The sequence below is a fragment of the Atta colombica genome, unplaced genomic scaffold (assembly GCF_001594045.1).
Source record: "Atta colombica isolate Treedump-2 unplaced genomic scaffold, Acol1.0 scaffold1, whole genome shotgun sequence".
Lineage (NCBI taxonomy): Eukaryota > Metazoa > Arthropoda > Insecta > Hymenoptera > Formicidae > Atta > Atta colombica.
The window spans coordinates 2406404-2422403 of NW_017259183.1; the positions used below are offsets into that span (position 1 = coordinate 2406404).

A 16000-nucleotide genomic window follows, 5' to 3' on the forward strand; every position below is an offset into this window, starting at 1 on the left:
ATCGTTCGATAGGAAAATGAGCATACTTTACATCGCAACGCGATAAGATTTATATCTTGTTAACAACTCGGGCGTTTATTGTCGAGAAGGGTGTTCGGACAAAGAAAGAGGATAACGAAAGTTAAAGGTAGCGTTACTTCAGAGGCTACACAGAAGACGTTGATGCGTTAGAAAGAATCGGGCGATACAGGAGGTAGGGGGGTTGGATATATCACGTGTATATAAGGTGATAGCCTTACACATCTTACTGCCTCGTGCCACTTCTCGCACGGATTATTTCGACGATGTAACGAAAGCGAAGTCGTTGTAGTGATGCCGTAATGTGAAGCGTTATGTTGAGTCGTAAAATTCAATCTGTTAACTTCTGATCGATTCTCGGCCATGACCATATATTATAAGCTTTAATGTTGAATTCCGAACGTCACATGTATAAATAGTTTCCCACCATTTGTTCCCACCGGGAACTGCGCTTCGCCGCATTTTATTTTATATCGTTTTTGTCAACGCTTGCGGTACGAAGCGAAACATTACTCATAAGCTCAGAAGATAGAGAGATCCCTTACACTCCTTATAGGATAATAGCATTAGATGTTCTGTCTGTGGACAATTTTTGCAGCACGAAGCTCACGATTCAGAGCACCGTGACACAGATCGGCAATTGACCAGGAAGAAAAAGAAAAAGAAAAAGAAGAGGAAGACAGTGTATGTCGAAGCATTTCAACGCCGAGATATCGACCAGAGGTGTCGCTGGTTTTTAAATAAAAGCTTCAGGTCGCGCGACTGGCAAAAAGGTGTTTGGAAAAACACGAGATTTCAATTAAAGAGACAAGCTTAGTAATGAGGCACTCTGGATTTATTAGCTCGAAAACCGTGGCGCCTAAATGTCTGCGTGTGTCCGCTCGCTCGACTAGCACGCGCGTACTAAGCGTGTGCGTGCGTGCGTGCGTGTGTGCGTGCGTGCGTGCGTGCGTGCGTGCACGTGCGCGTGGTCAAGGCTTAGGGGGTCCCATCAGACCTACGATATGCTCGCAGAACCGCCTCATTTGCATCAGATCGAAATTCGTTATTCTTTCGTGAGATAATCATACCGTCTCGTTTGCGAATCGCTGCTTGATGATTCAGTTCCGATCGCATTCCGATTCATTTTTGCTGCTGCCCGCTTCCCCAAATTCGAATGAATTTGAATTTGACTTGAATCGGATCGATCTCGCGAAAGTATGTTATTTCATAATGCATTTTTGTTGAGAGTAAAACTCCATCTTGAAAGTGATAAAGTTAAATCTCATATGAAAAGGCTTTTACTGAAGCATTTAAAAATTTAGTTTGGATATAGATCTGAAAATGATTTTATTCGACTGTCAAAATAATTGTGTAGGATGCTAGAATCGATTGTTAAGACGTTGCAAAACTTTTTGCAACATTGCTCATTATGCTTGAATTTCTTATACTGTTAGAAATGTGTTTGTGAATTTACAATAAAAATGTGCAGTAAATTTACAAGCCAGGTAACATTTTTCTGTGATTTCACAATATTTGTAAATTTACAATAGAAATTTATTGTGAATGTACAAAGCTGACGTATTAGAGATTTATATCTATATTTTTATCACAAAATGTTATTATGATATCACAATATAACTATTCAAATTTACAGCACATTTTTGTTGGATGAAAATTTCCAACACTTTTGTAAGTTCTTACAGTGTACATAATTATTTTGAAGGTCCAACAAAATTGTTTTCAGATATATTTTTAGATACTTTAGCAAACTCGTTTTTTCCTTGCGAGAATAAGAATGTGCGTTTTACTTTACAGAAGTCATAAATAAACAGAGTTGGGTAAGTTAATGTTTTTTTTTAACTGAATAAAGTCAAAGTTAGTAATGGCTTTTACAAAATTAATAAAGTTAAAAGTTGAAGGAATACAAAATTAACTCAACATAAGTTAAGTCAATATCGAATTAACTAAAGTTAAAAAAAAGTTAATTTTGAAAAAAATTTTAGATCACATAATGTCCTAATTTTTTTTTTAAATGAGATTTTTTTAAATAACTACATATATAAATTATTAAGTAAATTAAATTTTTAATTTTTTTATTCATATGTGATATAAGTATATAACACATAACGATATAATTATATAAGTTATGTAATTTTAAAAAAACAGCCAGCACATAGAGAAGATACAAGATCAAACAAGTGATTACTTTTTAATAAATCTTAAGCCATAAGAAATTGATCAATTACAATCGAATGCGAGAAGAATATTTGACTGTAATTGGTCAATTTCTTATGACTTACTAAAGGTTAAAACATCTTGTAGATCTGGATTAAGGATGATATAAAATCAGAGGGCTGTATTAGGCATCTTAAGAAATTACTTAAGATGGTCTTAAAATATGAATATATGCCCTTAGTCTTATTATATCTTATTATTTTTCCAAGATATTTAAAAGAGATGAAAAAAATTTGTTAACTTAAAAAAAAGTTAAAAAGTTAACGTTTAAAAGTAACTAAGTTATTAACCTTTTAACTTTTTTTTTTAACTTTTAACGTTTTAACTAGTTACTACCCAACCCTGTAAATAAATATACACAATCTGATATATGACATGCAATAAAGAGAAAAAAGATATAAAGACAATATCGGTATATGTATCTACCTAACCGTGGTAGAAAAGCATGGAAGACGCATAAGGGAGCAACTGGTCGCAATTAGTCGATCGTGATGTCTCGTGAATATAATTCGCGATAGGGGTCGTTCTCTGTTGTACGTAAAACAATTCGTACCACATACTCGGGCAAATTATACGTCGTCGTCTTTACGTTTATGTGGAGTTTCTCCACTTATTCCTTCACGGTGCATCGATTAACAAGGCTCTTATCTCGTTTAAGGATTTTTATGGCAAAAGTTATGGCTCGAGTATCGCTGTCAGTGGAAGAAGACGAAGGTAAGACGAGAGGAGAAGGAGCGCATCGTCGGCAAATGCGTCTTAAAGACACGATCCCGGAGTAATCGTCTTTCGAGCCCGGGCCCGATAAAAACGCCACGATACGAATCGGCGCAGCGGTTCACCGGCGATTAGCTTCAGGCTACGAATCTCTCCCTCTACTTCTCTTTCTGTCTCGTCCCACATTATATCATGTAATTTTTATCGAATCTCCAATATGATCTCTTACAGTGCCCATATCGCGGAAATTATGCATAAAACTTATCATCATTTATCCCGCGAGCTTATCGATTGCCGCGCACAACGATGACCATTTCGCGAAAATCGCTCGCTTCCACCAGCTTTTCAACTGCACCCGGATGCGGAGTACGAGCAAATTAATACACGATCTCTATATTGACGCCGTTATTATTATCTCGTTATGCCTATTACGAACTAGATCTATTTTTAATTTAGCGGAATTCGTTTAGCGGAATAGCAGACTCGGAAGCTTCGTATCTGATCAAACGTAACGGCTGATCGCGAGTCCATATCTGGCAATTAATTGCCTCTTCCGTTGTATCGCGGAACGACGTATTCCGTTCGCGAATTACTGAATGTCGGCATCGATTCCAAAGCGCAACGGCTACCCGCTGAGCCGTACAGCTCGTCCCGTTACGTTGCAGTGATGCGCCGCGCCGTATGGGAATCTTTCTTACAAGAACGAGTCTTCGTTCCCCGAAGGATTGATAATTCGCCGATTAAATTGAAAACGCGACGAGGCTAATTGCGCCACATCTGTATTATTCATCGGGTTTACCATACTCGTATTGGTATGCCAATGTGACTAGTTGACTACTCGAATATCATGCAAGTTAGGAATATAAATTAAGTTATCGGAACTATTATATATGCTTAGACAGTAAATACTTCCTAATTGTCAGAATTCGGCTTTGTGGAATACTTTTTTAAATATAGGGTAAAGTATACAGTGTTTGAAACACACCATTTGCTATGAATTTGTCTACATATTACAATTCAAGTCAAATTAACAGCTAATTTCACAACATATAATAGTAATAACTAATTTTTACTAACTTCATAAAATATTCAATTTACAGTCCGTTTTTACTTTCTAATTCGTAAATTGAACTCGCAAGAAAAATTGTAGTACATAATTAAGAAATATTTAACAATTCAGTACATATTCAAATAGATAAATTATATTTTTATGAATAACTAATTAAGAAAGTTCGTTTTTTACAGTTATTGACCATTCATTATAATTCACATATTATTCACTAGATAATTATTCTTCATAAATAAAATTACTATTTTAAGATGTCATAATATTGTAGATTTAATTTTTCAAAATGTCTAAAGTAAGTATGAAATATATTTCAAGAAGCACTTAACAATGCTATAGATAAAGAAGAAGAAGCTGAAAAGAAAAAGCCGCTTTTAGAAAATGAAGTAGACCTAAGACCCGGGCTGAAGATGATTTCATAAATTTATCTCCTTTCCATTTTCTGAATTTTTTTCTTCATTTTGATGATTTTCATACTAATAGTCAATTACATTTTTCTGTTCAATAACTATAAAATTTGTAATCAATAACTATCATTTTCTGAATTAGAGTTTCTACTGTTGGAGAAAATGAAAAACATGGTCTTATTCAAAGTTTTTTTCTATTTGACGTATTCTTTGAATTCAAATTTAAACCTTACTTAATTACTACATTCGCTTTGCATCAATATTCAATTTCAGTAGTAATTACAATGATTATATTAAATTTCAGCACTTAAATGGTCAATCATTGTACACTTTACTCTCTATATGCTGTTTATCTTTTTAAATATATATATATATATATATACTGTTAAAATTCTTTGAAGTAGAATCACACTCTAACGTGAAGAAAATTGAGCTAGTTTTGAAAGAGTTTTCAGGACTGGTTCAATTTTCAATCTTTAAGAGATTCATTCTTCAGAGTGACAATTCACTCTAAAAATTTTAAAAAGAGTCTATATATATGTACATATATATGTATGTATACATGTATATATGTCAAACATGTTTTTCTATCACAGTATTAAATCGACTTTGCGTTTGCACCCATACAATTACACATACGTACCGATGGTAATAGATGGTATGTCCCGACGTGTAGTGCCGCCCACGTGGTCACTTGACCTCCCTACGCCTCCGTATCTCTTAGTTAACCTTATCAACTCGATTCAACTCGACCTAACCATGCCGACTCACAGTTTGCTAGTGCGTAACTGGCGTATAGGCGACATACGGGCGTACATCTATCCTTTTTCTTATTCTCCCATAATATTATTAAATATGAATAGATTAGAAATCGTAATGGACAATTACACGGAATGAATGGTTTTGCTTAAGTATCTAAAAATTTAACTATTTAGATGCAGATCTAAATATAATTTTATTTAGATTTATAAATTTATCAAAATAATTATGTAACACACTCAAGTTGATTGGAAATTGATTGTCACAACTTTTTGTTCGCGGTATTGTTCATTATTCTCAAACGTTCTATATAATTATTTTGATAAATCGAACAACATTATTTTTGAACGTATCTAGCTAAATTTTTTAATAATTTTTCTATCTCTCTATCTCACTACAGTTTTTTAATGTACAATACTTATGCTCTCTTACGATGTCTGAAGCTAGCTCAAATTAGCAGCCGAAACATGTATGATTATTGTTCTAATTTAATTAAATTATAGTCAAATTTTATATCTTAACATTTTTTAACTTGTTATTTATGTGCTTTACTTTATAATCAACTCTTATACGTCCTTTCTATTATTTATTCCTATTATTAATTTGATATCAAGAGTTCTGGTATTGATTAATTTATTAAAAAATTTTTAAATACTTTAGCATTTATTTGTTACAAATCGAATTTGTGCACATAGACATGAATTTTTTTAAATTTTTTAAAATTATTTTAAGTAGCAACGTTGAAACTAACAATTTAGAGAAAGAAGAGAAATTATCTCATTGTAAACTTGTAGATCTTTTGTCAACAGCAATAGAAGAAGATATCGAGCGAATTTGTTCGGCAAAAGAATTCGTTTGAAAGTTAGACATATTGTTAGATGTCTAGATATCGTAGATATGCAAAAATCATTCGCGTGCGCCCTCGCGAGTGCGTGGATGTAGAGAGGGTATGTATCGATCTAATAGTAATGAGCTCGATGCCGGTTGGAAGATTTTGAAATATACATTATGCGGGGATTATGGTTATGCATGCGGGAAAGGCGCTGAGAGTATTTTTCTTTTGATATACCCTTCGCACCCGGAGCGTCTTTGCGGAGAGAGCGACGGATGAGATTTGAATAAAAGTATCCGGCGTGGTGCCATAGCAGCTTCGCTCCTCTCCTCTCCTCTCCTCTCCTCTCCTCTCCGCTCCGCGACTCGCTGAACTCGCTCCGCTGGGGCTTGATTCGCTAGCTACTTTTTACAACTGCGCGTTCTCATTAAATATGTATAGATTCGCGCCCTGTGCGCGTTCCCCCAATTCTTCGTTCCCCTCCTCCCCCTGTTTCCAATGATATAACCGCATCAGCGATTACGAGAAACATATGTTTTAAAGATCACGAACAACCCAAGACATCGCGCCACTGCATTGCTGCATTACTTTACTAGTTACGCCTATAGATCTGGAGTGATGTGTATATACACGAGATAATAGTTTTGACGCACCTATTTTCATGGAATCAGTTATACGAAACCTATTTTAAGCACTTTACGCGTACATAAATTACACATTAGAACGATGAAAGTGTTTCATATATGCAAACAACGTCGGGTTGAGAATAAAGACTCCTGATCTATACGTACTCTAATCCTAGTCCATCCCCTCAGGTCTGCGTGACCCGGATTAAACTATAGGCTCGTATCGACATCAGTTTCTCAAAGAGCTACCGGTGTTCGAATACCAGTTAATCGCAAGGAAGTGGTCTAAGCGTAACCATTGATATTTTCATATTGCCCGCGGCTAGCTGTAAACCTAACATTAGTCGCACAGTCAGTTTTAACGTGTTATCCAGGTAGCGGCTCGTATCAGAGCTGCAATTTCGCGTAGCTCGCTTAGGTAAAGATACTATTAGGTAACTGATAAATCAGCTCTTGTTCCACTATGTATGCTATGCAATAAAAAAATTGTTATATGCTACCGTACAATTATGATAGCTGTCAACAATTTATCGAGGACTATTAAAGATAGATATAATGCGTATGCGAGGTTATAATCTCGCATCTCTCTGTGTTGGCGATTCTTTATTAAGACGGAATATTGGCGATGGTTTCATTCCTTCGCGGAACAAATGACCCGCAAGTTATCACCCTGAGAGTTCGACCCTTCCATTTAAAAAATGTAAATTCGTTAATGCAAGTAATGGGGGCGTGAAAATTTGTTCGCTCTCTCCCTGCAACTCTCTCTCTCTCTCTCTTTCTCTCTCTCTCTCTCTCTCTCTCTCTCTCTCTCTCTCTCTCTCTTTCTCTTCTTTCCCCTCTGATTCCGCGCGCCGCACCCTATTACCTGAGACTATTATCCAATACAAAAAATCAAATAAAGTATGCTAAGTTACGCTTCGAAGACTTTGGGGAGCTCGGAAACTGCCGACGAGGGGTCGTAGAAACATTTTTTTACTCCGTTCCCCCATGTAACGTCAACACGCGCTCGCCGACTACTCGCGCCGACTTCTTCGTCGCCTATTAACTTCCAACAGGCTGTAACAATGAGACGTCGCCGAAACTTTTCTTCGCGATTTATAGTCACGCCATTGACGCTCGCGGAAGGAGACTTCAACTTTACAAATTGATCGCTTCGATTGTCGCGCTTGTATCTCGACGAATCGATTTTTCATTCCGAGAGAGAGAGAGATATCATTTCACGATGTTTACGTCCGCGGAGAAGACAATGAATCTCATTAAAAGGAAAAAAAGAGTAAAATCTTGTTCTGCGTCCTGTTTACCGTCAAGCGTATTTCGCAAATATTCCGAAAGACAGATCGTATTCTGCATTAGTGTATATATTTCCGTGATTTAATGACGATGATGCAGCCTACGTTTAAAGCTCCGAAGTTCGTAATGTTGCAAATTGCATAAGATCGAGTGTGAGCTGAACGTATACCGTTTGTGGCTCGTCCGACGAGCAGAACCAACGCGGCGGCGGCGGCGGCGGTATCAGTAGCCTGTTCTTATCCGCTGATCCGCATCTACATTATTAAACTTGATTGGAGGCCAGGCCAATTCCCGCGCGAAAACGACTTATTGCAGCGTGGCGTAGTGGTGTGCCTCGACGTTAGACCATTATAGGAAAGTGCTGTTTAACGATTCGAAAAAAGCTCAAGATAAAGCTCGATAATCGAAGAACGTCGCAGTTTCGGAACGAAGCGATTACCGCACATTTTTTTCCCCCTTATAATTACTACGAGATATAGTTTTGTAAACAAAATTATTACAAGCCTTAATAAGGAGCGTCCTTTCAAAACTATTGTTTCATGCAGCTGCTAATTGATGTGCAGTAAACAAATTATTATAATTCTCTACGAATATAATCAATATAATGCGCGATACACACACATATATACATCATTCAGACGTGAGAATCGCATTTAGATAGCTATCCCTCAGCATTAGTTGCATAAGATGTAATAAGTTTCACGTAATGCAGACGCAAAAAGATCTCGAGTCGACGCCTGGGAAACTCAACACAAGAGAATATGAAAAAGCACCGTTTTACGCTTCAGGTAATATCATCGAATATAATGGAATGCGCGGCGATCGAGGGCTGTACGGTCAGTTTGCGGGGACGGATAAAATCTCGAGCGTTGCGCAAGAAAATCGAGCAATCCGATCTCTCTCGCACATTGTTCTAACGAACGAAAAAGTCGGAACAAATCGCCGTCTTATCGACGACGAACGGGCCAAACGTAATAAATGATCGTCGAGTGAAAATGCGTCGCTCGCGTACCTGCGTATCGTGCAGCGCGAGGTTTGCCGAGAAGAAGTAGGAATTGATATTCCGAGTATAAGCCATAATTGCTTTCGAATCGAACGCGGCTATGTCCGCGTTAAATGAAGTTCTCATAAAGAACTCGCACGTGCGTCTTTAGTATCACTATACTAAATTCCGCGCCGCGAACGGCCTTGATACACCAAGTGTATTGAAATAAAACGTATCAAAGTAGCGTGCAAGATGTCGGGGAGGCCCCTCTTTTCTCAATGGGCGTTTTTCAAACTAATTAAAGTGGATATTAAATCACTTCTGCGCCACACACGCACGTACACACCCTCAAGATTCACTGATGTACGACCCATTAATTAACGTTTCCGATGCTATAGAATATCGCTTGACTCCGTACCTCCTAAAAGATTTCCAAGATACCTTTCTGATTGCTAATCATTACACGAATTTGCAAAGAAGCACGAACGTTGGCTAGCGTAATGCTTGTAATGTAAAATGCAACGTTCATATAATTAGTTGTACTTTCTCCGCATCTCATTCATTCCGGCGAAATATTTGACGCGTAGTATTATTATCAAAGAATACACATTATATCTGTAAACGTTCTCGTAACTAATAATCGTTTCGGAATTGCTGAGATAATAAAAGTTGATGAGACGAAAGAAACGAAAAAAAGACTAGAAGAACGTCTAACGTCGGGAAGAATTTGCTAGCTAAAAAGGTTGAAAAGGATCAAAAGAACAATGCTGTCCTCGTGTGCTTTTTACATTGCACGAACGGGTTGCGTACGATCGATGCGCGCGACCCGATCATTACCGCGGGTGTATTATAAAATCTTGGATATTATCATCGTCTCTCTACGCGTTCCAAGTTTCCCTTGTCCCCGTTTTTCTCCGGTAACCAGTCGACATATAACAGTCGACGCTACACGCGTAACAACACCATATACGCGTCCGCCAAAAGTCAAGATTGATTTTCAGGAATATTATTAAGGTCGTACTTTTAGAGGCCCGCGTGGCAACGTCCTTTTGCGTTCGCACAGTTGACGTCGCGCACGAGACGACGACGACGACGACGACGACGACGACGACGACGACTACGCGAGGTTATAGCGAGCGAGGAAGAAGCGAGCAAGCGAGGAAAGAGCAAGGAAGGAAGGAGAGCCGCAGGCGAGTTGTATAATATGAACGCGCCGCGCCGGAGTTTCGGCAGGCTATAATCAATTCTGATTGCAGTCCAGCGGATCGCAGCGCGATCCACTGGCCGATAGCCGAGAAAAAAGTCAGCGCATCCAACTACCGGGCTGCACGGTGGTTGGTATAGCTGAAGAAGCAAGGGCGGACGAAGGGACAGAGATAAAGTAAGAATAAGAAGAGGAGAGTGCGGAGATGCGCGAAAGAGACACGGACCGGCGTCGGACGGGTAAGAGGAAAGAAAGGATAAAGGGGGAACACACTGGCGATACCGAGAGGGACAGAAAGAAAACGAAGGTTCAGTGGGTGCAGTTGGAGGAGAGAAAATACGGGTAGAAACGGGTTTCGATACGGGCTCGGGGGTGCGAATTAGTTTGCTTGCGTTGCAGTCGCGAGGAAGCGTTCGTCTACGAATCGGCCGTCGTCGGAAGCGAAGCGAAATCGAGGCTCATAAAAACTGAAAACACAACTGAATTATTTATCGACGCATTCATAGTATAGAGGGTAGTGGAGTGGACCTCTGAGTTCGAGGCAATTACATCGATGTAGGATCAAACAGGATCAAACATATGGACCCAAAACTATTACTCCCATTGACTGCCGTTCTTGCAATGTCTTGGCTTTCTTTGGTTTACAAGATCTAACACCAAGGTCTAATACGTGACAGAAGCCTCGTGATGTAACATCATAGATAGAAGCCACAGATTATCTCTCGTACGGAGAAATTGCGAGAACAACGACATCGTACTCGAATTTTAAGTGCTCCAAAGTCTCGCATGCGTAAAAGGGCAAAGACCTCGGGTTAAACTATGCACGCCTCTGGCCTCGGATACAATCAGGATTAGAGGTAGTCCCCCGTTGAAGTTGGAAATATTTAAACTTCCGCGATGAGACTTTTTTGACTTTTTTTCAAATAAAGGTTGAAATAATGTATTACATCATAATCAACGTTACGCTTGCTCGAAAGCCTTTGCCCGACAATCTATCGAAGAAAACACGTATACTCGTGGGACGGTGCCGTCCATCGCGGATTATAAATTCTGAAAAGATGCTCGAGATAAGATTGTTGCCGACGAAAGAGAAAAAAGGCAGCGGTCCATCGGTGGCGGATATGTAATGTGCGAGTTACTCCAGCAACAACCTTGACTCGCCACAAGCCATACTCGCGCGCTTCTTATAATCCCTTGTGTTCGCGCGCGTCCGGCCCCATTAGTAGTTGGCTGACCCATCATTCAATAATGCTCTCAATGTCTGTGCGACCGTGTCTCCATGTCTTCGGACGCACACGTATGCGCGACACGGTGATAATTAGACCGAATTTCCGCGCGGGAAGGCAAAAATTTCTCGAGTCACGTCAAATCTTTTATTTATCTCCCACGCCGTGCCTCTTGTATTTTTACCATTGTATTTTTACCATTTGGTCTTCGCGTCTCGTTAAACGACGACGTATTAAAATTATAGATAGATATATAAACACATACATCGAGAGACCTTTTATGACTTTTATGACTCTCTTTGCTTCTCTATCTGTAGGACGAGCGAAATTTTAATACAAACTTTTGTGCAGATAACCGCGTATAGGATAAATGTTTGTGTATCTGGATAGTCTGCTACGTATAATCTTGAGACGAGTGCCATTGAGACATTGCACATATGTACGTTCTGAATACACGAATTGATCCCAGTGTTATGTCTACGAACGAATAATTAGTTATCAAAATTATACGCATTGAGTTGTGATATTAATATTATCATCTAGGAAATATATTATACATAGCACATTGGCACTTTCTACAACAATAGATTCTTTGTCGTGCTAAGTAATTTTCTCACATTAAATAATAACACTTTATTGATCTTATATTAATCTTTAGTGATGTGTTAGCACAAGAATACCTGCACCCAACGACTCGAAAACAGGCAGACTGTCTAATTAATGAGTGGCATTGACTAATTGTAAGCGACACTCGTCTTCCTGCCGAAAAAGGCTTGAAGCACGGTAGCTTCTAAAGAATCAATGCAAATACCGCAGTCTTTTGTGGCAAATGATTCGGAACGGCCACTAACGCTCGACTTGACAAGCTCCTTCTTATTCATATCGACGCGAATCGGTGTCAAATGCTCCACCAGTTTTCGTTAAATTATCATTTCTGTAGTGCGACAACCGTTCTACTGGCATTTCTCGAACAAACAAGCGCGAAGTGAAAAGATGATTTCTATGGACAAACGTGCGAGTCATCGAACGGAATATTCACCATAACGAGAAAATTTTACTCGTGTTTAAAAATTCGTACGTTCGTATTTTTTCATCCAAAAATAAAGACTTACCTTGGATTGTTTTTATTCGCGTAACATCGTTCGTGTTATAATCGATCAATAAATCATGTTAAAGCAATCACCATCGATTTCGCGGAGGATAGAAGAGAATTAAATAACAGAATTAAAATCGTAGTGATTCAAATACTGTACTTCTCGAGCGGTATATCGTATCGAGACGATATGTCAGTGTCATTCGCGCTGTCACTACGTTATATACTAGGTGTTTCAGAAATAAAGATAATCCTGAAAGAATCCCGAGAGAATAGAACTTACATTTACAAATGAATAAAACTGGATAAATTATGAAATATTTTAAATGCTTTCACACGAGTCTACATTTAATCTTGTATCTATATATTTATCGTTATTTGAAGAAAGACATCATGTATCTCGTAGAAGGAATGCGACGTCCACGAAACATTGTCTAAGGACAAAGGAATCTTTCAATTCGTTTCTTTTCTCAATGCAAAACATTGACTTAATTCAAGAGATTTTTTTTGTATATCACAAATTTCGGAACACCCTTTAGAGGTTTTCCTTGTTACGATGGCTGGTATGATTATACGTTTTATAAATACAGAGCGACAGACGTTCCTACTAGTTGCTTCGACATCGAAAGCACGACGAGCAGGATAATTGATAGCGGAATGCTAATAACTCGTACGAGGCAGGCATTATAATAAGTTTTTTGCCGGGCGTGTGCCTCGTGTCTAGTGCATTCTCACTTCTCACTCCCCTCGCGATGCACCGCGGGTGTTCTTTCTGGTACTTATTAGCACGTAATTTGCTTAGTCTCGGCATTGATACAACTAGCTATCACGTTGACACATTGAATTCAAATAAAAGCTTTTATTTCTTTTTTCTAATTAAAAATGTAACTACGCTGTGTTGTTTTTAATATGCACTTTATATACAAGCTTATTAATAATAAGTATTTTAATATTCATACATTTCAAAAAGTAAGCAAACCTCTCGTACGTAAAATCAGTTATCGTCGTCAATGTTCACAAGTCTGGCTGATTTGACATCGTGTTAGATTTCTCACGTAGAGATAACCCGAAGAAAAATGTGTGTTTATATAAATGTATGATAGTGTGAAACGCGCAATCGAAAATGCAGACGCAAATTCAGGTGGACGTCTGTGTTTCGTATTTTCTCCGAGCAGATTAGTAGTTGTGAAATGAAAAAAAATCTTAATACAATTTGCCGGGATATTAAGCACACGAAGAGTATAATTACAAGAACTGTTCTTACGCGTTGCTTTCCTCCGAGCGATTATACATCGCGGCATACAGGCATGGAGTGTTAATAATTACGGTAGACGATGGAGAGCGTATATGTATTCGTATTAAGAAAGAACGATATCCGTGTTTTGAAATAAAGGCTTCGATATCGTACATCTTGTTTCGTTAAAATTACGTTCACATTATGCATACACAATACTTTTTTTATATAAAATAATTTCTAAAATATTTCTTCGTAAGATCATTTTTTGAAAAAAAAAACCGATTTTTTTATTTTGCAAATTATACATAATAATTAATTCATGTGGACTCGCGTACGTCAATCGGGATATTAAGAGAAATACTCATGTAGATTAAAAAATATCTAGTACTTTTCCAAGTATTTGCTTGAAATGGGTAAATATGGGAGTACTTCCCCAACGAAGAAATATTGACTAGGCAAACAAAACTGAGGCTAAGACAAGCGAGACCTCTCCATTTGCCGGTGCATCTAGACTGGGCGACGGTAGATGCGACGGCATCAGACTTTGCGGTAATATAGTTTATGTTGTTCTTTCTAGTTTCTACGAAGGTTTTCAACTTTCTCTCTCTCTCTCTCTCTCTCTCTCTCTCTCTCTCTCTCTCTCTCTCTCTTTAATAAATAGCGATTTTTATAATTGCGATTTCTTGGATTGAAATTCAATCACAGCCACAAATAAAATGTACAGATTCAAATGTGCATTCAGTGAAAGACATAAACTTTTATATTTATTAAATTATTAAAGTATGTAAAATGTATATACTTATACGCTCTACTATATCTTAGAGGATGAAGGAATTGAGTGTTTCAAAGACCCGCTTTTTTTGGAGCTTTTTCGGAGCAAGAAGAAAAAAACTGTACATGCTTCATATACGAACCTGGTAGGGAAATAGGGAAATCCCTGATGAACATGTAGATCCATGGGCATCGCGGGATGAGCGGGACCATGGTGCGCCGCGGTTGGCACGTACTCACCACCCGTAGACATGGGGGGCTGCATCATACCCGCGGCAGCGGCCGCGTGGTGACCCGCGAACATGGCCCCCCAATGGAAACCGGGTGCACCTGGCATCGCCGACGGATGCTCCAATTCGAGGGCACGGTGACTTCCGCCGGCACCACCGACGATACCACCCCCGGCTGCGCCTCCGGCACTTCCGCCTCCGCGGTGCATCCGCCACCCTTCCACCACGAATGTCGGTGGTATTTCCGTCGTCTCGATCAGTCGCGCACTCTCTTTTCTCTCTTTCTCTCTATTTCTCCCGCTCTTTCTCTCTCTCTCTCTCTCTCTCTCTCTCTCTCTCTCTCTCTCTCTCTCTCTCTCTCTCTCTCTATCTTCGATAATTCACTCAAACGCTACTGCTCACTTGCACACTGTGCGCGTGTCACTCGCGCTTTTAACCCGCACCCGTGCCCGCACCGATACTCGGGCCCGTGCCGGTACTCGGCGGCCTTTTCCCGTCGACGGAAACCTCTGCCAAACGGGGGGGGGGGGAGGAGGAGGGCTTGACGATCCGCAAACTCTTCGAGCACCGCACCATCGACCGGTACTTTTTATTCTCGCGGCACGCGGTACACCCGTGAACACCGTGAACGTCGTAAACGCATGGGTACCGTCGCGGCGTGGCAGCCGATGTGACTCCGAGAACCGCGGTAGCGGCGACGACGCGACCGAGAACGCAGCGATGAACGCGGCGGATGCGGATGCTGCGGGGGAGACAGGTGTAGTCCGCGCCGTAGTGTATCCTCTGGTGAGCCGCTGCAGCCGGACGGACCCGAACAGTGGCGCAGCCTTTAGCTCGGCCATGAATGACGCGCCGTATTCCGAGTTACCTCGCGGAGGCGGAGCCTCAGCCTACTCTCGCCCGCGTGATACCTCCCGCCTCCATTCCCTCTCCGATCCTCTTTTCTCCCCCCGATCTCTCTCCTGCCGCGACTTCACCCTCTCGCGACCACGTGCGCGCGCGTCCCAACGCGAGGACGCTATCCTCTCTCATTTCCTCCCTAGCCGTGTCTCTCATATCTCTCCGCGAGTCTATCGAACTCGCTCCGCGTTGTTATTTCACTACCGCAGTACGCACATAATGCAGTATCTCCAGATACATTCGCTTGAATCTTATCTTTACAATTCAGACATCTATGTATCACATTCAGATATCTACCAGACATAATCGAGAACGATTAGACGACTATCGGGGGATAATCATGTATATTTACGTTATTTATTCTTGGATCTTCAATCTTTGCTTGAGATGTTTAATGAAGAGAGCCAAACGTTGCCGGACTTACA

General features: G+C 39.8%; 1 protein-coding gene across 1 annotated transcript in view; it reads right to left on the reverse strand.

Annotated features, from left to right (window-relative positions):
- The window catches only part of LOC108689435 (protein trachealess), a 94493-nt gene extending 79609 nt beyond the window's left edge, over window positions 1–14884 (reverse strand). The window contains exon 1 of the mRNA XM_018196229.1: window positions 14589–14884. Coding sequence (XP_018051718.1) covers window positions 14589–14884 — 296 coding nt within the window. The remainder of the gene's footprint in view (window positions 1–14588) is intronic.
- Window positions 14885–16000: the final 1116 nt, after the last annotated feature.